Source organism: Talpa occidentalis, unplaced genomic scaffold, assembly GCF_014898055.3.
Source record: "Talpa occidentalis isolate TD23 unplaced genomic scaffold, MPIMG_talOcc4v2.1 talOcc4.11, whole genome shotgun sequence".
Taxonomy (NCBI): domain Eukaryota; kingdom Metazoa; phylum Chordata; class Mammalia; order Eulipotyphla; family Talpidae; genus Talpa; species Talpa occidentalis.
This window is the reverse complement of record NW_023601104.1, coordinates 81134931-81159614: the sequence shown is the minus strand read 5'-3', so window position 1 is coordinate 81159614 and position 24684 is coordinate 81134931. Positions and strand designations below refer to the sequence as shown.

Below are 24684 nucleotides of genomic sequence, written 5' to 3'. Positions count from 1 at the left end.
TCCCTTCTCTCCTTCAAGTTTTAATTAAATCTACATGTTTAATTTCCCTTTGCTCTATTACCTATCTTTCCATCCATTCTCCTATTCATCTATTTATATCTACGTGGGGCAAGATTTTTAAGAAAACAAAAAGAAAGCTCTCCTGACTGCCTGTGACTTTGGGGGTGTCTCTTTTTCTTTCTCTTTTCCTAGTAAACCTGTCCTTTTTAAAATGTTAAAAACCAAACCAAACCAAAAAAAACAACCAAAGCATTATTTGATAGCTTTACTTTTTATGTCTCCTTTATTAAAATAGCAATTCTCACCTTACAAACATCAATTAGAATGCCCTTGGAAAATTCTCCAGAATTATTTTGGTGTTTTTTTTTTTTTATAGCTTTTTTGTTCCAGAGACTTAATGCTGCCATTTTTTAAGTGACTGTTGAGGTAACATTAGTTATATCACTGTGTAGTTTCCAGATATACACTTCTCACCTCGGCAACTGTATACATGTCACCTCCTGCCCATCATCAACCAATCAACTCCCTCTATTTCCTGCTCCTTCCTTCCCCTCTGGTAACCATCATTCTTTTGTCAAAGTTTAAAGGTTTGTTTTTGTTTTGTTAGTTCAATTGCTTTTTTTCTTTATACACCACAAATGAGGGAAATCATATGGCATTTGTCTTTCTCCTGATTTGTGTCACTTAGTATAGTCTTTGGTTCCATGCATCTTGCTACAAATGGCAAGACTTCACCTATTTTCTGGCTGAGTAGTATTCCATTGTGTATATATACTACATCTTCTTTATCTAATCATTTGTTGTTAGGCACTTGGATTGTTTCTGTATCATGGTATTGTGAACAATACTGCAATGAACATTTATCTTTTTTATTTAGGGTTTTCATATTCCTTGGTACAAACCCAGAAACAGGATTACTGGATCATATGGTAGTTTTATTTATTTTCTGAGAAACCTCCATTATGTTTTCCATAGGGGCTACACCAACTGACTTCCCCACCAACAGTGCCTAAAGGGCTCCACTTTCTTTACCAACTGTTCCCAATTAAGGAGAAACAAGTTTGGCTTATGTTCCAGATTGTCTCTTGCTTTCTGCCATCATGTCCCTGCCTACCAACACATGAGCCATCATGCTCCTGTGTGCGTGTGCACATGCATACACACACATACACTATAAAAACAGTGATAGGGATAGAGATTCTGACTGACTGATGATTTTGTAATATGCAAATGTCATTTCAACATTATTGATTACATGACTCTTCTCTCATGAAGTTTATTTGATAAACTTGTGGGAAAGAAAACTGTTAAACGAACATTTATTAAAAACATTCTGAATTAAGTCTTCTGACTTAATTCAATATGATTTCTATGGTTTCTTTAAGAAGCAGAGGGAAGCCTGTGGCTAGGAATACTCATACTCATACTCATTAGCATGTTACACCTTTGTAAAGAAATACAGTTTTCATCAGAATATGTAAGAGAACCGTCCCCAGCAGAAGGAGTTAGCAGAGACAGATCAAAGGAAAGAGAATTTAAACTTCATTTTGATGAATTAGTGGGATTTAGCTCAGCATAAGGTAGGAAGTGGGAGGAAAAGGAACCATAGTCCAGCAGAGATAACAGTATGTGAAAAAGCTCATGGCAAGAGAAATTATTCAAGCTTAGCTTGTGGAAGCCAGTGTAATTGTAATGACACAAGCAAAGGGGACTTTGGTGTGCAATGAATTTAATGAAGGAAGCTGAGGGAAAACCATAAAAGAAACACATACATCCTGCTAAGATTTTTAGTCCTAATTAGTAAGTTTAAATTAGGGTAGGATGAATCAGATCACTCATTTGGTTTGATCATAAAAAAAAAAATTGAAGAATTATAATAGTAGAATCAAGACCAGTTAGAAGGCTACTACAGATGGTGGGCTCAGACTTCAGAAAGAAGTAAATGATTATATATATATATATGCAATTATATATTATAGTCTATACTTCCTATAGTATGAAATACAAAGTATACATTAAAGATATTGTAAATCTAGTTGTACTCACAACCATTCATTTAAATGTTCCAGGCAAGCAAAATCAACGAGAGAGAGGTATTGAGGATGTCCTAGGTTTTTAAACAAGAACTTGGACAATGATGTCACTCATTAGGATAGGGCCCACAGACAGATCTGTTTGGGAGGGAGAACCTTGAGTTGGACATAGTAAAATGAACTGGAGATGTCTTTGAGACATTCATGAGATATTAAATAAGCAGCTGGATGTGCATGTTGGAGTTTAAGAAGAGATCAGGGCTAGAGCTATGCATCAGAGATCATCAGGCTAGAGACAAGATAGGATTACTAGAGAGAAAAATACAGAGTAAAAATAGCAGAAAGTTTGAGCTTTGAGGTTCTCCAACATACACTGAAAGGCAAAAAAAATAATAATAATAATTACCCTATGAAGAGAGTGGGGCTAGACACGTAGGCTGAAAAGTGAGAAAGAATTAATGCTCCCAAACCAGGAAAAAGAATGTTTTGAGAAGGAACAAGTGGTTAAGAGGGTTAAATATTGCTAAGAATCAAGCTAAATGAGAACTGAAAAATGTCTCCTAGTAGTGACAGAAGGTAATATCAGTGAGGGTTTTTCATTGTAAACATATGAAGGAAAACGCTAAAATGGAATGGGGGTAGGAAGTTGATAAATTAAAAGAATGTAAATAGTCAGTATGGGGGAATTTTACTGGGAAAGAGCAGAGTAGCAATGTGATTACAGAGGTAGGAACTTTATCAGCATGTTTTAATAGTACTTTTGGGAGGGGGTAACAAAGAATCTTTGATGTGAAAAAATAAAGGACATAGACAAAGAGTTTTTTCCAAGCCAGGAAAGAACTTTTGAAATAGTATTCCTAAGAAATGGAACAGACAAAATATAAACAGATTGATTTAAAAAAAAATAAATGAATGTGGCTATATAAAAGCTATCCTAATTCTTCTAAAGTTGATATAACTTTCTGACATTGTCAGGAAGAGGCAAATGGCTAGCCACTTGTAGAATTTAAAATGGCAAAGTTAATGTTTTCTTAAGTAAAGTCTACCACATAACTTGAAGAACACCCTATGTCCTTCAGCATAATTTACTAACGGTGCTTATCAAACTCTTCCACTGAGGTCTCCCTAACTATTCCTAAGAATGAGTAAGTGCCTCTGAGTAGTTTGGCACTGATAATACCATATAGCCCCCTACAAGTCAAAGTTCCATACATACACACTATGTTATTTTCTAATATGAAAAATATTTGCAATTTTTCATTTGCCTCCAGAATATTTTCTTTTAATATAAAATTTTATCAGAAGGAAAAAGCTGTTTTAAGAAGTGATCTGATTTTACCTGGGCACATTACCTTATACCTCAATTTAAGAATCAGTGTGTTAGATTCTAATTTGTACAGTTTCCTTCAACCACACCATAATCACTCCTTGTGAGGATACTATAGTACTGTCATTCTTTTGAATCCTGCTTTATAACATGGAGAATATATGCAGCAAACCAAAAAGAAATAGTGACTAGGTAAACTAACAAGAATTAAGAGTATTTCGTGAGTTAGAGTTCTGTGGTTAAACTACAAAGGCAATCAATATAGTAATAATAACCATCCCAAAAATCCAATCAGCAACGTTGACTCAATTGCTAACATACTGACTTATTAGAGATAAGAACTCATTCGCCAGTTTCTTGCTTACAATAATTATAAGGGCAAGTAAATGCATAATTTTCTTAATCATTATTTTTAATACACACCAGATGAATGACAGGGATCCTTAAGGTGTTTTACATGCATTTTCAATTCTTGGCAGCATGACAACGTAAACGTAATTAACACCACTAAACTTTACACAAAATCAAGAAGAGAGAAATGAATTAAAGGTTTCTGCATTGGCAGTTGGTGAATGGTACTACCATTTACTAAGCTGGCAAAAAAAAAAAAGATTTCATAAATACTCATCCTTCTGAACATGCATGGATCTATATCAAATCTTTTTTTTAAGATTTTTTTTTTATTTATACAAGAACTGGGGTACAGGCCGATGTGCGGGAGGGTGAGAGGATTCTCCAGAAACAGAGTGGGGAACAGAACAGGCAGACTGACAGAACTACACTGCTGAGGGGAGCAGCAGGTGAGACAAGAGGTCTGCCACGCCATGTGGGTTGCTCCCCAGCCAGCTGGGATCGAACCTGTGCTGCAGAGACTGCGCACAGCTTCACAGCACTGTGCTCAACCGCCTGCACCACCAGGGAGGCCCCTCTATCAAATCTTTTAATGGCTGCATAGAGTTCAAGTGAACATACAATGTCTATAATCCAACACAAGATGTTAACTGCTTTAACAAATTCTTTAAAATTTTCTAACTACTATGGGATGCAGGCATTTCCCCCCCAAAGCATAAGGTTGCTAATAACAACTACAAACCATTCACCACAACTGTTAAGCCCGGAGGTCCTTCCCAATTTCCATGGCAGAGGCCATTACTAAAAATTAATACTATTAAGGAATGGAAGTTAGGACCCAAATTTATATCTCAAAATTTTAGCCATTAATCTTTTAATCATGTTCCCAAAGTCAAAGTTTTTGGGTTAATTTTCTATTAAAGTGATTTTTATAAACATATTTTAAAAAAAATTTTATTTATTTATGCATACAAGAACTGGGCTGTGTACAGGCCAGATGTGCAGGGGGTGGGGGGTTAGAGGATTCACCAAATACAGAGTGGTGAACAGAACAGGAGGAATGACTGAAATACACTGCTGAGGGGAGCAGTGGGCGAGTCAGGAAAGGTCTGCTACGCCATGTGGGTTACTCCCTGGCCAGCCGGGGATCAAACTTGTGCTGCAGAGGCTGTGGACTGTTTCCTAGTTCGGTGCTGAACCCCTTGCGCCACCAGGGAGGCCCCTTTATAAACATATAACTATTAAAATTAGTATCTGAATATATATATTAAAAGTGAAGCGATCAAAAGGAATTAGGTGAAAACAATGAGTATTACATATTCTTTCTCACTGAACAAACAATTATTCACTTCTCTTTCTACCTTAATGCCATACCTTACTCTAAGTACAGTGAATGAGCCATCCTTCATTCCAAGGGCAAGGTGGATTCCATCTACATTCACAGCTGCACAACGGATTGGTTCTTCCATGTTACACCTTGCTATTAGTGCATGGTCTACTAGGCTCCATATCCTGTGACATTTAATTAAAGTAAAAAAAGTTAACTAATGTTTGCTTAAAAATGGTACACTTTTTTTTTTAAAAAAAAAGAAATCCTATGGATGAAGAATATTTAATTAAAATAATATTTCAGTAAAACAGTTTCAGATATTTTAACTGTATCCTTTGTGGCAAGAAATTATTATCTATGAAAATAAGAATACAGCTCATGCTTCATTATGATTAAAATCAAGTTGAATCTTTTTAAAACAGCGTAAATGACATTCATTTTGTCATGCATTCATTTCATAGGCAGATGATTTCTACCCCAATCAAAGGGGATATATATACATAAAATTTTTCAAGAATAGCATTCAAGAATATGTAAATTCAGTCTTATGCTAGAAATCTACAACAGGTTAGTAGAGTTAAGTACAAGTAGGTAGAAAATACCCATTGTTTTAAAATTATGAATTGTACTTCCAAATAACCTAAAGGACAATGGCAAAATCCTAATGAAAAATAGTCAATATTTTGAAGTTGAAAACTGTTTCATATCAAAATGTGTGGGGTATCTCTGAAATAGTACAAGTTTAAATATAGGACAAAAACAAAGGATATAACTTAGTAAACAAGAATCTATCCCAGGAGATTAGAAATAGATGGGCAAAACTAAGGAGATTTTAAAAAATGTTTTTTATAGCAGTATTTTTAAAAATTGTTATTTTAGAAAAAAATGCTTTATTAATTTTATGTCCAGATTTGCTAAATTTGTTTTAATTACAACAATTTCTCTGTATTTTTTCCTTTTGATTTTCTTTTTTAAAGATTTATTTATTTATTTATTTATTTATTTATTTATTTATTTATTTAGAGGCATGTTTTATTTATTTATTTATTTGTTTGTTTGTTTTGTTTTTATACATGCACTGGGTACAGTCAGAAGCGCGGGAGGGTGAGAGAATTCCCCAGAGCCAGAGCAGGGAGCAGAGCAGGCAGAAGGACCGAAGGACACTGCTGAGGGGAGCAGCGGGCGGCAGGAGAGGTCTGCGCGCCATGTGGGACCCTCCTCCGGTGGCCGGGGAGCAGCCGGGGATCGAACCGGCACCGCAGAGGCCGCGGGCAGCTTCGCAACCCAGCGCTCAACCGCTGCGCCACTGGGGAGGCCCAAGATTTATTTATTTTATACAAGAACTGGGGTACAGGTTAGAAGCTTGGGAGGGTGAGAGAATTCACCAGAGCCAGAGCGGGGAGCAGAACTGGCACACTGAGCGAAGACGATGCTGAGGGGAGCAGCGGGCGAGGCAGGAGAGGTCTGCTACGTCATGTGGGGTTCTCCCTGGCTGGTGGGGAATCGAACCGGTGCTGCAGAGGCTGCGGACAGCTTCGCAGCCGGGCCGTTCAACCGCTGCACCACCAGTGAGGCCCTCCTTTTGATTTTCTATATATACAAGCATCACACCTGCAAATGACAGCTGTCTTCCTTTCCAATGCAAATATCCATATATATCCCTATATGAATATAGTATTACACCTTATATTTACATATATTTAGATAGATGTGCATGTAAATATCCCTCTCTAAATATTAATATACCTCTATACACACACACACACACATATATATGAATCTTACTATGCTGACAAAAACTTCTAGTCTATAGCTGAATATATACTGGTGAAGGTAGGTATCATCTTCCTGATTTCAAAGGAAAACTTTCAGTGTTTTACATCAAATATGATATTTATTGAAGAGTATATGTTCTACAGGGGTCAGCAAATCACAGTCTGGGCTTTCTGCCTATTTTTATTATTATTTTTTTAAAGATTTATTTATTTATGCATACAAGAACTGGGGTACAGGTCAGAGGTACAGGGGGGGTTGAGAAGATTCACCAAAGACAGAGTGGGGAGTAGAACAGGCAGATGGACTCAAATACACTGCTAAGGGGAGCAGCAGGCGAGTCAGGAGAGGTCTGTTACACCAGTCAGGAAAGGTCTGCTACGCCATGTGGGTCACCTCTGTGGCTGGGGATTGAACACGTGCTACAGTGGCTGCAGATAGCTTCAGACCCACTGCCTATTTTTATACAGTCTGCAAGCTAAGAATGCTATTTTTTAATTGGTGAAAAAAATATTAAAAGACCAATACTTTGAGAAAATAATATGACGTTTAAATTTCAGGGTCCATAAAATTAATTTATATGGGAACACAGCCACACTTGTTTCTTTACATACTGTGTATGGCGGCTTTCACAGAGGCAGAGTTGGGTAGTTGCAAACATGAGCGAATGTGAGGCTCACATCACTTTGCACTTCTTTGGAACACCACAAATTGTAGTAACATAGAGACAACTTGGCAAAATTTTGAGTGCTACATGTTTTTCATACAGTGAAATTTTATTTTTTTTTCAGTACATACTCATAGTGTCAAAACAAAAATAGAGGAGAAAAGTGAACTGTGAATGTTACATTTTTAAGGCTTAGTGGATTATGTTGCCATTGAATTAGATAGTTAATTCAGTGATACTATAGCTACCCAAAAAAATACAAATATACATTTATATTTCTAGACTAAGCACACAATATTTTTGTTTGATTTTTTTATTTGCTTTTTAAAATTTTCCTATATTGTTGCTTATTTTTGTACAATAATTGAGTCCTTCAGTCATGTGTAGTCCGTTAGTCATGTAAATCTCCCACCACCATACCATCTGTGAACCATCACCATAGGCCTTTGAAACACACAATCTTTTTAACTCACAAGAGAGCAATGGTCAGAAAAATTAAAATACCTCTTTCACAGTAGAATTTCTTTACAAATTAAAAAATTAAAATGTGGTTTCAACAAAAGCTTCTGAGTTCATTTGTTAGCCAAGCAAGGAAAACTGTTTATTGGTAATGGATTAACTAAATCATTTTGGACTGCAGCAGTTAAAGAAATGTGTCTAAGAAAATAAATTTGGTTAAGACTATTAGCCTTTCAGTGAGAACACATGTTCAATGTGTTGAAGGTTTTAGGAACAATACCCAACAGTTAATTAAAAAACAAGGCAAATGATTTTGAGTGGTTTTTCTTGAATCTCGATAAGTCAACAGCTGTTACCAATACTACTCAGTTTTTGTTTTCTTCAGGAGCCAATGCCAAGTCTGCAGTGATGAAAGATGAGCGTCTATGAGTGATGTATATGAAACAACTGCAGGCTAGAGTACTTACAAAGGCATTGAGAAAGCACTAATCCAATACAATATAAAGTTGGAATCAGAGGGTAGTAAAAAAAAAGGACAAATTTACAAATCTTATGGAAATGAAGGTATTTAAAGTCTATGGTTATTCATGTTTATTCTTTAGCAAGTATTCTGTAAAAAAAAAAAAAATTGAACCATGGGGTTTTTGAATGAATAGCACTAACAGTGAACTACATTTGCTTTTGTAGATTTAACCACTGTCAGTCCTGTGAGTTTTTGTCAGGAAAAGAAGCAGATAATCCTGACTTGTCTAGCTCACAGTGAGTTTCCTTCTGGGCAGAAATGGGGCATCTCCACACCATAAAACAGCAGCACAATAATGGCATGAACGACTAACATACCACTTGAAAAATCAGCAGCAATCTGGAAAGAATTAAGTGCATCCCACCTCAGTTCTTACACAAAATTTTACGGGTTAGGAATTAAACACAAAAAATTAAAATAAAAGAATATATTGGAAAACTTTTTAAGCTTGGGGAAGAGTTATCTATGATAGAAACTCAGACATTATAACAGAAAATACTGATAAATTCAGCTGCACAAAATAAGTAACAACAAACTGATGCATGACAATAAACAATCTCTGCAAAGTAAAAAAGCAAGTAACAAATTGGTGAAAGTTACTTGCAACTTATAAACACTTAATATCCACAATATATACAGAGAACTGTTAAAAATAATGTAAGATCTATAACCCTATGGAAAATATGGCAAGAAATGTGACTAGATCATAGAAAGGATTCTAGGGAATTAATTATTTTAAAAACTAGTAAATGGGAAAGAACTAGGGACTCTTGTTTTTCCTATACAAATTGAATCCAGGATAACCAGAGTTCATGAGGAGACATTCTCTATAAAGAAATATTTCCAGAAAGAAATATGGTAGTTAACAGAATGATGAATGATAAAGCCATAATAACTACCATTTGAAACCCTTAATAAAAATAACAGATCTCTCAGTATGTATTCTCAATAGGGGCAATGCTGTCTCAGGGCGATTAAAAAAATAGTTCTTAGAGATGAAAATATTAATTATTAAAATGGTGTGTGACTCTTTAAAGAGACATGGTACAAAAAAATAGATATACAGTTTTTGTGGTGGTAAAGTTTTATTGGGGGGGGGAATGGGATTAAGGGGGAAAGTGCCTAAAAAAATCTCAGAATTTAAAAAATTTTAAAACATGAGTAAACAATTACAATGAAGGGACTTTAACGGATCCTAATTCTAAAAAGCAAAAGGAATGGTGTGTGATGAAAATACTTTGGGGATATCTAGAGTTACCTTTTGAAACACAAATGGAAAATATGTACAGATGAAATGGGGGGGGTGGAAGGATGAAAAAGTGGTAAAATTATCTTAACTCCTATCACTGACCAGTAGTTCTCAAACTTTAGTGTACACCATTGAAACTTGGGGCTTGTTAAACCACAAATTGATGAATTTCTGATATTAGGTTTTAAATAAGGCATGAGAAAAGGCATAGAAAAGGAAATACAGTAATTTTCCAAATGTATGAAAACATACTCAATAGCCTTCAATATGAGAGAAAGGCATGTTTTCAACACAAATGATATCATTTTTCAAATTCTAGGTAATAGTCTGGCAAGAGTATGAGACAACAAGTACTATTATAGCTTACTGATGTGATAGAGAGGTAAATTTTTATCACCACTGTGTAAGGCATTATCAAAATTTAAAATGCATATATCCTTTAAATATAGAAAACTTATCGTAGGAGATAGAAGTATTTACACATGTACAAAAATGGCATAGGTATAAGGATAATCATTGTAAGAACTGCATTTATAATAGCACAAAACTGGAAGAACCTAAACTCCCACTAATAATAAATTAGTTGATAAATTACAACAAACCCAAGCAGTAGAATATTGTAAAGCTGTTTAAAGGGTAGCAGTAGCTCTGCACATCCTGACATGGAACAAACTCCAGTTTTCATTTTTAAGAGAAAAACACAAATCTTATAATTGTTAATTCTATTAACTCTAAGTACTATTAGTTATGTTCTTTGTTATACCACAACCTAATAAAATTAAAATCTAAGACTTCTTTTTACTTTTTAAAAGTTTCATATATTTTTTATATTATTCTTGTACAATGTATGCTTTCTCCTCTCAGGTGTAGTCCCCGTGAAATTTCCACCACCAATTCATGAGAATTTTAAGTTTTTCTTATGTTTATCTAAGGATAAATTCCAGCCTATGCAGCTACTTTATGATCCGCTTACCTGACTGAACGGTCATCACTTCCAGTCACCGCCAAGGGCTTAGTAGGATGGACAGCAAGTGCCCAAAGTTCACCTTCACAATGCCCTTGCATAATTAGGAAAGGTTTATTTCTTTCATGCACCACAATTTCAAAAATTTCGCTGTCCTGTGTTCCAACTAGAATGTGGTCACCTCGCCAACAAACACTTCTCACAGACAAACCTAGTCAAAAGTGAATCGTATTTAACATCACCTCCGTAATATAATGCCAATCTCCCTATATCAATAATGTCTATACCTTTTATGTAAAATATATCTGCAAGTCTTTGTCAATGATCCATATTGTTTTCTACGTGGAATTATATTTCCCTCTTTGCATATACCTAATTTCTTCCCATCTTTTAAGACATACACTCTTCTTTCTTGTTAAACAATCTCAGTTGATAATCTGACCACTTTCTCAGCCAAAGTTTTATATTAGTGGTCTGCATCAATCAAAAAAGTAATTATCCTTAATAGAATTACTTTTCTCTTGCAATCTGACTTTTCATGTGTCTGTATTTCACTTCTTTGGTCTGCTCATAAAATCATTAAGAGAAACTTCTGCTTTTTCTGTGTACTCCACAGACCTTTTGCAACCTCAGAAAAGCTAGTGTTTTTCTCATCTATATAATCAGACCACATAAAGGTACTGTGTACCTCACAAGGTGACTGTCAGGATCAAATAAGAAAAGTAAATTATTTTGTAAATTATAAAGTACAATAATATCCAGCAAATAAATGAAAATGCTGTAACAATTAACATTTACTTGATTATTATGTGCCAGACTCTGCTAAGCAGTTTACACATATTAACTTCTTTAATTCGATGTGATTGTTATTTTATCGCTTCACTTTACAGATGAGGTTAATTAGGTAGCCCACTGTGATACACTTATTAAAACATGGTTTAAACATACACCAACAAAGCTTCCAGTCCTACTCTTTATATTGCCACACTTGTGAACAATATGTGTATTTTTATAGTGAAAGATTTTGTCTTAACACATCCATTTTCTAAAATTTCCAGAAGAAAAAAATATCTTGATTGATGATAAATTAGGATGAATGAAAAACATCTACATGGACTTAAATCATCCTGAACAAAAGTCCCCTCAACCCTTGAACTTTGTTTTCAGTGGTTTATTTGCTAAGTAGTTACTTAGCATTCTAACAGTAAAATATTTTCAAAGTCCAATGTTTCCAAAGCAAGTATCTCTTTCTTTGTAGGCACCATTATAATAGGCATTAGAGATATGAACCTCTTTGTCAACTCAGTAAACCTAGATGATTTTTACATAAAATTTCTCCTTACAACAGAAGGATTTCAATTTAATACAGACAGTATGGAGAGGATATGTCTCATTTATATTTACAAAACATAGATTCATGTTTACTGAAAGGAACAATCCTTGACACTAGAGTTTGCCTACTAACGACACATGTCTTTTGTCATTACCTTTGTATCCCTGGTCTGTTTCCCTGAGGTCAATCACAGTAATTGGTTTAAAAGTTAAATCCCAAAGACGAATACAACCATCTCTGCCACCAGTAGCAAAGCCTTCTTCACATGCATTCATGCTAAAGATTCCTGCCTAGAGAAGAATAAAATTTAACAAAATATACTTTTTAGCAGTCCACTATGTAAAGGTAGAAACCCATTTTAAAAGCTGTTGAGATGAATATGAATAAACAAGTATGTAAGAAAACAAAAATTTTTAGAAATAAACCTTCGTAAATAAATGAATTTAATATATCCGCAAGGTGATTTTAATGATATGGGCATAACAAGAGAAATTAAAATTACACCTTATACCAAGTGTAAAAATCAACTATAGACAAAATTCTAAGTGCAGAAAAATCAATAAAATATATTTGAGCATCAGAAGAACACTTATGTAACTTTGGGCTTTGAGAACTCTTATAATGCATGGCAAAAGCTACAAAATTAAAAAAAAAACTTTCATATTATCATAAGCAAAGTCAAACAGACCACAATGTGCATGACTGTGTAAAGATTAATATCCCTAATATATAAATGAATAAAGAAAATCCAGTGACAGTAACACAAGTAAAGGACAAAAACAGATAGGAATCAAAATTAAAATACGAAGTTACTATTTTCACCCAGAAGACAAGTAAAATTCACAATAGTAGTCACATTCTGTTTGATGAAACTGGTATTTTTATAGACTAATGGTGAAATGTGAATTTCTACAATATTGTGGAAAAGATTTTGGTATTTCTAGTCTTTAGGCATTTTGCTTAGAGAAAGTCCTTTCCAAGTGGTTCTTTAATGCATTCAGGACGCTTCTCCATGAGATCTTGCTGCTGACAAAGTGGCAGCTCTGTGTTCTCTAGCTGCCCCCACTATATGAAGAATCCAAATGCTAAAAAGCACAGATCAAAAAACACTTAGTTTTAACAACTTTTTTTTCTGATTTGATAACTTATTTTTATAAAAAGTTTGTGAGGCATAAAAATGAAATCTTTTCCCATTTACTTAATGAATCAGTAGTATTAAAATTAAAAAAAAATTGTATTTTCTTCCTACAACCATCCTCAAATTTCTCTAATGTAGTTCATCTAGAATATTTTCAGGTTGAATTTAGTTTTTTTCCAACACAACTTTGAGGAAGATACCAAACCAAAGAAATAGTTTAAGTAAAATATTAATTTACTGATTTAATAAATGACTATGTCTAAGCACATGTTTCTTCATTGAAATCTTGAAAACAAATTCAGTTAGAATAGCATTTTTCAAATAGTTGAACTGACTAGAGTTTATTATGTACACTTTTGTTTTAAAACAAGCAGGTAAGTAGTCAACATTTCAAAGTATTTAAAATACATATACTTACAGTATGAGCTCCCTGTATTGTTCGTATAAGATTGATTCCTTTCCAAACATATATATCCCCATTGAGTGCACCAGAATATGTTAATTCATCCCTTGCACAGGCCAGGCACAATATTGTCTGAAGGTCACCAGTCTTACCAAAGACACCTCGTTTTGGAGTCAGAGCATTTCCACACAAATTCCAGAACTAAAAGGTACATGACATAATTAAATTACCAAACAATGCTTATAAAGAAGGTGAAACAATTTCAGTACTCTGATACTATATTAAAAGCAACAGATTTAGGGCCTCTCTAGTGGTGAAAGGGGTTAAGACGCAATCTATGAAGCTATCCGCACCCACTGAAGCACGAGTTCGATCCCTGGCCAGGGAGCTGCCCACATGGTGAGGCAGACCTCTCCTGGCTTGCACGCTGCTCTCCTCAGCAGTGTATTTCTATCAATATGCCTGTTCTGTTTCCCACTCTGTCTCTGGCGGATCCCTCACCCCCACACCTCTGGCCTGTACCCCAATTCTTGTATACATAGGTAAATCTTTTTTTTTAAAAGCAACAGATTTAAATTATCTAAGAAATTCCCTTGCGATACTATAGCTTTCAGTGTTCACAGCCTCATTCTAGTAATGTCAATGGCTATGTTACAGAAGTCATGTTTCAATCCTTACCTGTGAGATAAGAGGGGAACTGACCTAGGTTATTTTTTAAAGATTTATTTCATTTATTTATGCATACATGAACTGGGGTACAGGTCAGAAGTGTGTGGGGGAGAGAGGATTCACCAGAGACAGAGTGGGGAGCAACAGATAGATCCACTGAAATACACTGCTGAGGGAAGCAGCAGGCAAGACAGGAGAGGTCTGCTGCACCATGTGGGTCACCTCCCTGGCTGGCCAGGGATTGAACTCATGCCACAGTGGCTGGCGACAGCTTGACAGCGCTGAGACTTAACCCAGGCGCCACCAGGGAGGCACGACTTAGGTTCTTTTAAAAATGTTTGCCTTAAGTTTCTGAAAACTACATAAAACGTGGGGGTATGGGTGAGCATAAAAATGAAGACAGCATACAATAGTATGAAAAAGGACCAAACCTGGTGTTCAATCTCTGATGGAGACAGTAAAGATGAATTAAAAAGATTAGATGCTCTCTCATTGACATTTTCAAAGTTGAGCAATTCCTTTACTTGTAAAGCTTAAAAATAATATACACATTGGAATGATTTGTTCATTCCTGGGAGAAGATATGGAAGTCAACATAAATCTTCACGACTTAAGATTTTTATTATTTTATGTGAATTCAGGTAAATTTTAATGGTTTGCAAAGAGAAATAAACAAAAATGGGCCCAGGTAGGGTTATATAACAAAGAGTTTTGCATAAGAAAATTAAACCCAAAGAACAAATTCAACTTTATAGTAAGTTAATTATCAAAGTACTAAAATATTATATACTTATCTTTAAGATATTATTTAAAGACCTAAGGAACTTATTTTAGAGTCTGAAGCTGCAAAGAACTAAACCCTGTGATACCTACATATGTAGTGGTTGCTACTGTACTGCTCAGTGCAATGCTGGAGCATCTTGGGGACTAAGTTTCCTCATTGCATGTGAAGAGCATCTCCCTACTAGTCACTGTCTCTCCCAAAGGAAAATAAAACTGTAACTCATAGTGAATATATAGTGTGTTTAGTTTACTTGATAAGTTTTTTTTTAATCTGAAAATGGAACTTTTAGCTTTATTTATAATAAAAACAGCAGTAAGATTTCTTACTAATTAATTTGTTAATAATTTATCAAGCACGTAATATATACCAAGTATATGTGAAACATCACCTTGTTGATCTTTGGTGAGCAAGACAAAAATTTTCTCTCTACTATTAGTACTTAAACTATTTACCGTATGCCTAGCACAGAGTCTTTTGCTGTCAAATATTTGCTGAAAAAATAAAGACTTAATACTACCCATCTATCAAATCAGTACCAGAATATCAAAACCAGAATTACAGCAGCAGCAAAAGATTCTTTGGAGAAAATGTAAACTGAAATGAGCATATCAAAAGAAGAATATGAACACAGAGCCTTGCTAGGCATTAATTGATACAAGGAACTGTCATATCAGATAGACATAAAAGTATTTTCAGAGGAAAAGGATTTTCAGTTTGCACCAGTGATTTATTTTTTTTATTTTTTTTTTTTTGTTTTTTTTTTTGTTTTTCTAAAAACTATTTTTTAACATTTATTGATCATTTATCTTATGCCAAATGTTTTTTTTTTATTTTCTTTTTTTTTTTAATATTAAATTTTATTTTTATATTCCCCCATACAATTGCAAACGCCCCATTCTGACCCCAATCCTTCCCCTCCCGCCCCCCCCCCCCAAAAAGTGTCTTTGGTTCATAGTTTTTTGTTGATTTTGATTTTCACTTTCTTATATTCATTTTCCTGGTCCCTTATTTAAGTTTTCTAGATTCCTGCTATGAGTGAGACCATCCGGTATTTTTCTTTTTCTTTTTGGCTTATTTCGCTGAGCATGATCCCTTCCAGTGCCATCCATGTTGCTGCAAATTGCATGTGTTTATCTTTTTTGAATGCTGAGTAATATTCCATGGTATAGATGTACCACATCTTCTTGATCCAGTCATCTATTTTTGGGCATTTGGGTTGTTTCCAAAGCTTAGCTATTGTAAACAGTGCTGCTATAAACATAGGAGTGCAGGTGCTCTTTGGAATTGATGTTTCTGTGTCCTTTGGGTAAATACCTAGGAGTGGAATTGCTGGATCATACAGAAGCTCTATGTTTAGTAGGTCCAGAAATCTCCACACAGCTCTCCATAGTGGTTGGACCAGTTTGCACTCCCACCAACAGTGCAGGAGAGTTCCTTTTTCTCCACCAGTGATTTAAAAGCAACTATAAACATGAAAATGAATAGTACCACTGACTATCTGGACTTCAAAATCTGACCTATCATAAAACAAAACTCAGGCCTTTCATAAACAAAGTAAAGAGCGACTCTCAAAGGCTGAGGTCAAACCAGAGAATACAGACAGAGGAAAAGAGAACACTTTAGGAAAGCTGACCATGTGCTAGGCACTATGTGCACTTGAATACATACTATTATACCTTACTTAATCATCAGCTCTCTGAGGGTAGTAATGGCAGTCACAGTTCTACGGTATAGAAAAAGCACAAAGAGGGTAAACAAGTTATCCTATGTTCAATCGCTAGTACGTGGCAGAGCCAACTCTATTCATGCTGCTTCTACCAAATTGTTCTATCTGTGAATGAAACCTTTTCATTTACTTGGTTTCCTATTCCTGCAGTTTACTTTATGCATGAACCATGGAGAATCAAGATGAACACGTAAATCCCACTTCACTAGATTATGAATTCCTTTGTGGAGAGTGGTTTTTTTTTTTTTTTTTTTATAGAGGCATGCTTTTTTTATTTATTTATTTTATTTGTTTGTTTGTTTTGTTTATACATGCACTGGGTACAGTCAGAAGCGCGGGAGGGTGAGAGAACCCACCAGAGCCAGAGCGGGGAGCAGAGCAGGCAGAAGGACCGAAGCACACTGCTGAGGGGAGCAGCCGGCGGCAGGAGAGGTCTGCGCGCCATGTGGGGCCCTCCTCCGGTGGCCAGGAAGCAGCCGGGGATCGAACCGGCGCCACAGAGGCCGCGGGCAGCTTCGCAACCCAGCGCTCAACCGCTGCGCCACCGGGGAGGCCCGAGAGTGGTTTTTTTAAGTCCCTACTCAGACCTATCTTCCTTACAGTGCCTCACACATACTAACTTGTTGATAAATATTTGTTAGACTGTAGGTAAGAACATCAAAAACACTGACATTTTTAAAATAAGTAGTCAGAATCCAAAAACTATCCTAAAATTGTAAAGAGTGAAATATATACTTAGCAGCAGAGAATGACTAAACATGACTATTATAAAATAAGACCCTTCGAGTACCTTGATATGTTTTACACCACAGCTGACAAGTTTATTTGGCTGGTACAAATCCCAAGAAATATCAAATATCTGTAAACAAATCAGATACATGGTTAAAATACTTATTTTGAGAGTCATTTAAGAACACTGTATAAAAGATCAACAGCCCAAAACTCAACCTATTATAAAACACTATCCTTCAGTAAATAATCAGAATAACACTCCTCAAATCTTATGAGAAATAAACTACGTAAATAATAAAACTATTTTTATTATTTCCATAATCACTCTTTATTAAATCCAAAGTATTAAACACAGAAATATAAAACCCTTTGACTTGCCCATCCAGTACCCATTAGAAACCCCAATGGAGAATGCTTACTCTATCGGTGTGACCAGGAGCCATAGACAACATTTTGCCCCTTTTCCAATCCCAAACACAAACAGCATTCTTTGAATCAAGTCCAACTGAAACCAAGCGCTGATTATGTCCAAGAAGTCCAGGAGGGAATAAAAGGGCAAACAAAGCAAAGAGAAACCAAATTACAAATGGCAAACACATTCTATTCATGGATTTTATATACATCAAAATGTGTATGTTACACATTTATATTTATAGCCCTCATAAACACTGGATGCATTTTATCCTGTTAATATTTGCACATATGTGCAGTTTTTCATTAAGTAACAAAAGAAAGATTTATATTTCTAACAATAGGATTGACAAAATACTCAAAATCTCTCTCATGGCAAAAACTAGAATGCTAGATAAAATGTAAAAACATCTTTTTAGATGCACTCCTGATCTGTCAAGGAATTAAGAAATCTGAGAACAAAAACAAACTGATTGCCCATGGGAATCCTGGAGGATAAAAGAGCGCCCACATTCACTTTATCAGTGGAATCCTGATAAGCCTGATATTTGTTCTATAGGTTGAACAGGAATTAAGAAATAAACTTGGGACCTATCCATGGTAGCGATCTATAGTGTAGAATTTTGACTCAAGCAGTGAATGTGTCAGAATATGGGAAAACAAGAAAAAATCACTTTTAACAGAAGGGGCGGCAACACATGAAGAAGGAAAAAATGTCCCTGAAAAGCTGTGAAGACAAGCCTGTAGGGCCTAAATCCACATTAATCATGAATTTCTCAAGTGGGAAATTTCATTCAGCGTGGTCCTAAGGGCTACAGTCTTCAAGCACCTTCATTCAACAAAGTAGCTTAGGCTAAAATATATGTGGAGAATTGAAACATCAATTCACCTCTCAAAGAATTCCTACAGGTAGAAAATCAATAAAACTGAACATAAAGAGTGCCCCTTCCCCCTACCAATAGCCATGAGAAATAAGGGATCACGACTGAGAACTGTCACAGCAAAACCAGTGCTGCAAAAAACATCAGACACTGAAATTTTCAAATAATACAAAACAAGCTTAATCTGAACAGAAAAATAAAATTAAGCAAAGAATGGACTATAAAAAGTATCCAAGCAGATCTGGAGAAGCACACAGAAGTATTTCTAGAAGTAGAAAAAAAAATTATACTAAAGGTTAAATGGAAGAGGTAAGTGGGGGATGAACAGACACTTGAAAAGAAGTGGAGAGATGGAAAGTATGAGAGAGGTTAAGAAACATGTTAGATGTAAGTCCCGCCAAGAAGCAATATCTGGGTCTGAAGTTGCCTTCCTATCATAAACAACTAGGAAACTACACAAAATACATGAAACTAAAGTTTCCATAAATTCATAACAGGAAATGAAGCACTGTGAACCTGGAAAGACAGCCCCAGATTCACCTAGAATCAATTTCCAGACCACAGCACAAAAAGGTGGACTCCACATCCTTAAAAATGCAAATTTAAGGTATGTTTTAACCACAGGAGTTAGTAAAGAACGATTGAAAAATTAAATCAATAAAGGTTCCCACTGTCTTCACAAATATTGGAAAATAACTATTTCTTAAAATTAGTACATATGGCCAAAATTTTAAATAAAAATTAGAGATTTGTGTCTTACCTTTGGAGGGTTATTAGAATTTTAAATGGAGGCTATTTAACAGCAACCCCCATCCTAAAAGTGGACTCCAGAGTTCAGGCCAAGATATTTAGAATTTCCATAGCAAAGAAAGCACTCCCAAACATCTTTGCAAGCATAGCATGAAATTAATGAGGTCACACAAAAAACAAAATCTGATAAAAGAACAATTAATGAGACCTAAAACCAAACAATTCCCAGAGATCACAAGAGATCAGGGTCAGTTAAATCCCCAGTAGTAGAGAAATCTCTTTAGTAGGCATCCCAAGAAGTTCACACCTTACAAGTAAGGTTAAACCAGTCATCCTGGATGAAAAGCTACTCTAGTTCTGCCCCCCCCACTACCCCCCAAAAAATTAGAAAGCACATTTTTTCCCAAGGGTCAAATTGAGTCACAAGGAACTATCTTCCAGAACAAAACATTTTCAAGGCATACAGCAAAAACCAGCATTCAGAATGTAATATGTACTATGTCCAGCATTCAATTAAAAAAGAAAAATACTGTACGTGTGAAGAAAGGAAATTGTGGCCAATAACCAGCAGAAAAATCAATGAATAAAAACAGAACCAAGAATCACAGGTATGATTTAAATTAGGGCATTAACTGTTAAAATGAAAAAGTTCAAAGATTTCCAAGGATAATAACTAATGCTTAAAAGAAAAATCTTACAAGCAGTCAAATAAAAAAGGACAACTAAACTATGAAGGAACAAATATTATTCCAGGTTTCTCATCTGAAGCTATTCAAGTCAGAAGGAAATGAATAAACTTTTTAAAGTTCTTAGGGGGGGGCCTCCCCGGTGGCGCAGCAATTGAGTGCTGGGTTGCAAAGCTGCCCGCAGCCTCTGCAGCTCCGGCTCTATCCCTGGCTGCTCCCCAGCCACTGGAGGAGGGTCCCACATGGCGCGCAGACCTCTCCTGCCGCCCGCTGCTCCCCTCAGCAGTGTACTTCGGTCCTTCTGCCTGCTCTGCTCCCCGCTCTGGCTCTGGAGAATTCTCTCGCCCTCCTGTGCTTCTGACTGTACCCAGTGCTTATCTAAGTAAATAAAGATAAATCTTTAAAAAAAAAATAAAAAATAAAAAAAAATAAAGTACTTAGGGGGAAAAATCAACAAAGAATTGTTTACATAGCAAAATATCTCTTGCAAATTGGGTCAAAATAAAGTCTTTTTCAAGCAAACAAAAGGTGAGAAAGTTCATCATCAAACAACATATACTACTACAAAATATGACAATGGAAATTTCCTCAGGAAAAAAGAAATGCCAAATAGAGACTTTTTTCTTGTTTTTAATTTTCTTTTAAAACTGGATAAAGCAAAAAGAAGTTATTACGGGGTTTGCAAAATATGCAGAAGTAATGGTAACAGCACAATAAATAGAAGGAAAGAAAGGAAATAGCAGAATACATGTTTTCTTCTCACAACCTTTCCAGGTGCCAATGAAACATGAAGATTACAAAATTTTGAATCACAAAAATAAGCCTAAAAATTTTTTTATATTAAAATATGTTCTCTTATGAAAACAGAATTTAATCAGAATAACAGAAAGTTATAAAGAAAACCTTCCAAATTCATGGAAATTAACAATACACTTCCAAGTAATTAAAGAGTCAAAGAAGAAATCACAAAAAGGATCAACACACACTTCGAAAGCACTAGTTTAGAAATAGGGGTCAGCAATTATAGGTCAAATTCTGCCTGTATGTTGTTTTTGAGAATCAAGTTTTACTGGAACAGTTACAACCATTCTTTCACAGGCCATCTAGCACTGCTTTCATACTACAATGCCACAGTTGCTGCAACAAGGACCATGTGACCCACAAAATTGAAAATATTTACTTATCAGCCATCTCCAGTGTACAACATGGGTTCTGGGATCTGCCTGCGTATGCCAGAACACTGGCTCCATCTCTCACCAACTGGATGACCTGAGGCAGTTATCTAATTGCTCTGTACCTTAGTTTCCTAACTTATTAAGTGGGGACAGGAGAAGTACCTCATAGGGTTAATATGATAATTAACAAATGTATATCTATGAAGGCGTCAGAAAAGAATATGGTTAATGCTATACTGATAAATGCCTGGTAACATCATTATAAGTTCACCATAACCATAATTCGCATTAAGAATCCATGTCCTCTACCTGTCTGAATGAGAAATGCCCTCTAGTACCCACTTAGAAACAACTTCTGCAAAGTAGAATTACTATTTAAATCCCCCAAATAGGTAAGTGAAAGCGCACATAAAAAGATACAGAATATAGTTTGTTATGATTCTCCACCAACTCAGACTAGCGGAAAGTCCGAGGGAACAAGAGGTTGATTTGCTCCTCCTGAGTTTTCAATATTTGTGAACTAGCTAAAAAGAAGATACCCCTTCTAATCCCTACACACAGTACGGGGATTAAAATTTCTCCAGTGTAAAGTGAAGACGAGTCAGAGGGACACCGTGCTTTCTAACACAACCTCTTCCCTGACTCAGCTTACCACACACACACAGCAAATCACAATCAGCTAAAAGTTTTAAAACTCTATGTGTCCGAACAGACCCTCCAAACATCTGGCTCTGTAGAACAGAAACAAGAGACCTAGGAGCACTTCCTCTGGGCACACTTCCTAAGTATGTTAAGCAATAGCAAAGAAAAAAAGAGATAGAAATAGCCAAGCAAATACTATCTCTTCTTCTAGACTGTTAGCAGTTTTTACTTCACCATCTTTTCTAACATTTGAAGCCTTGGTAAATGACAGGGAAGATAAAGTTTTCCAGTAAAAGTAATATTTGAACCATACCTTGGAAAATAGAGGAGACAGGTAGAAAAGTAAGAGGAAGCACTTTTCAGAACTAAGGACACCAAGACAGACAATGGTGCTTTCAGGACAGAGCTAGTAATTCAGAGTAACTAAGGGGAGGCAAATGTACCTAGAAACGACAGGAGAGGTGGCTGGAGATGTAGTCAAAAACCAGGAAAGAGGTAGATGTTTTATGTTTGTTTTTGATACAGTAGGAATAAGGAAACAAACGTGAAATGTGTAGTATACAGTATATCTATAGGACCTTCCAAGGGGGTGGTATCCAGAGTTGAGGAAAGAAGCTATGGCTACTCTTAACTGACATGGAGGTTAAAGTCATGGATCTAAATAACCACCCAGAGGGAATAAAAGAAAAGAATGCTACAAACCTCCCAAGGAACACTGACATTTAAGAAGCAGACAGATGAAAATATTCCTATGAAGATAATTAGGAAGTAATAGCTAAATAGGCAGAAAGAAAACCAGTTAAAGAAGCTTCTATCTAGCATCCCAAATTGCCCCCTAATCTTATTCCCAAACAAAATCTTGCATGTGTCCACTAACTGAATTAGAAGTATTTATTAACCACTTCCAGCACACTAAATACTCAAGATTAAATAACCTAATAGACATAGATATAGCCCATGAGTTCCTGCAATTGATAACAGGTAATTTAAATCTAAGAGATAGTGGTATGTGGGTCCATGTGATCTCAGTATTCATCTTATAAAAACAAACTGTTATAATGTTACAAAGTAAAATCATAAAGTTTGCAAAAAATGAAGGACTTAATGGAGTAAATATTGGTCAAATCATCTCTAAAGCCATTAGAAATTAGGATTTTTTTTTCTAACTAGAATCTTTTATTACTTCTAGGCAGGGCAACAGAAGAGAACTCAAATATGATACAAGAGTCACTTGAGATCGAGCTAGATATCAAGATATTACAAAAGGTCCAGCGAATTCCTCCAATAATTTTGTGAAAATGAGCTTCTGTATAATTATGTGCTAAAAGTCAAAGATAAACTAAAGCAATTTATTTTATACCAGAATAGAATTGACAAAATTAGGTTAGAATAATTAACACTTTATTCTTAGTTCATTCTATAAACTAGCAGAGTTAGATTTTGTTAAATATGAGAAATGTGTTTTATAAATTTTATAAATTATGGTCATGTTTTCAAGATAAAGTACCAGTCAAATTTCCCCTCCTCCTACCACTTTCTCCCATTTACTATGAAATTTTAGTTTATATTTGATGTGGGTTTATATAAATAGCCTTTTCAGACCCTATTATACTCAAGAAGGCAGACCTCTAGTGTTAGGATGGATGGATATTCAATCCATTTAGAAGAAAGCCTCTGGGAACAGAACATCTAACACTACTGTGAATGGAAAACTCATTCATCTGATAAAACTTAATTGAGCACTTAGTTTCAAATCTTGTAGAAAATCCAAAAATTACACAATATTTCCTAGCTAGCTTCTCAAACGGTTCATAGGTATTAGTGAATAGAAAAATGTTATCATATTTTTAAACTAAAGCATTTTCTTATAACAATTTCAGAGATACTCTTCTTAATCTTTAATTGATAATTGATAATTGTTCTTTATAAGCTTTAGCTATTCTTAGGATGGATAAATTCCTTTTGAAATATAAATAAACACCTCCTAAGTTCCATGTTTGGGAGGCAGTAGAGCATTGTGGTTAAAAACATGAGCTTTGGAGTGTGACTGACCTGGGTTCCCGCTCTGGCTCCATTTACTAGCTGTGTAACCTGGGGCAAGTTATTTAACCTCTCTAAGTCTCAGTTTCTTTATCTGTAAAATAGAGATAATAATAGTATCTATTTCATAGGGTTGTTGTGAGGATTAAAAGAGATAATGTAGGCGGAGCACAATGCCTGGCACTTAGTATGTGTACAGTAATTTTAAGCTACTATGTTTTCATATGCTTAACTTTTAAGTAACACATTCTTATGAAGATTTGTGATAATAAAATACATGTACCCAAGACTTCTTACAAGTTACTTAATATAAGCGAAATGACAGACTTTCAACTAGTAAAGTTAGTTTGGGCATGATTTCCCCTTGAATATATAAAAGACGTATATAAGAAAAGTTCCTTAGCAATGCAATATGTTACATTCAGTAAGGGCAATTTTAAAATGAAGAAGAAAACATCTACATTTTAAGTATACAGACACTTAAAACATACTGAATTTCGTAATACTCTTGGCAAATGATTTTTAAAAAAACATTTGTATAATAAAATTTAATCTCCTGTGAAGTAGGTAAGAATATTATTTTTATCCTTTAAAGAAAAGAAAATTAAATTGTTATATGAGGACATTAAGGGATGAAT

At 35.2% G+C, this 24684-nt stretch overlaps 1 protein-coding gene across 5 annotated transcripts in view; it reads right to left on the bottom strand.

Annotated features, from left to right (window-relative positions):
* Window positions 1–24684, bottom strand: part of EML5 (EMAP like 5) — a 126885-nt gene that overhangs the window by 83214 nt on the left and 18987 nt on the right. For all 5 annotated transcript variants that reach the window (XM_054691758.1, XM_037503740.2, XM_037503741.2 and 2 more), the window contains exons 3-8: window positions 17881–17979; window positions 17520–17588; window positions 13566–13751; window positions 12164–12299; window positions 10686–10887; window positions 5086–5223 (exon numbers count right to left, since the gene is read on the bottom strand). In XM_054691758.1, coding sequence (XP_054547733.1) covers window positions 5086–5223; window positions 10686–10887; window positions 12164–12299; window positions 13566–13751; window positions 17520–17588; window positions 17881–17979 — 830 coding nt within the window. The remainder of the gene's footprint in view (window positions 1–5085; window positions 5224–10685; window positions 10888–12163; window positions 12300–13565; window positions 13752–17519; window positions 17589–17880; window positions 17980–24684) is intronic.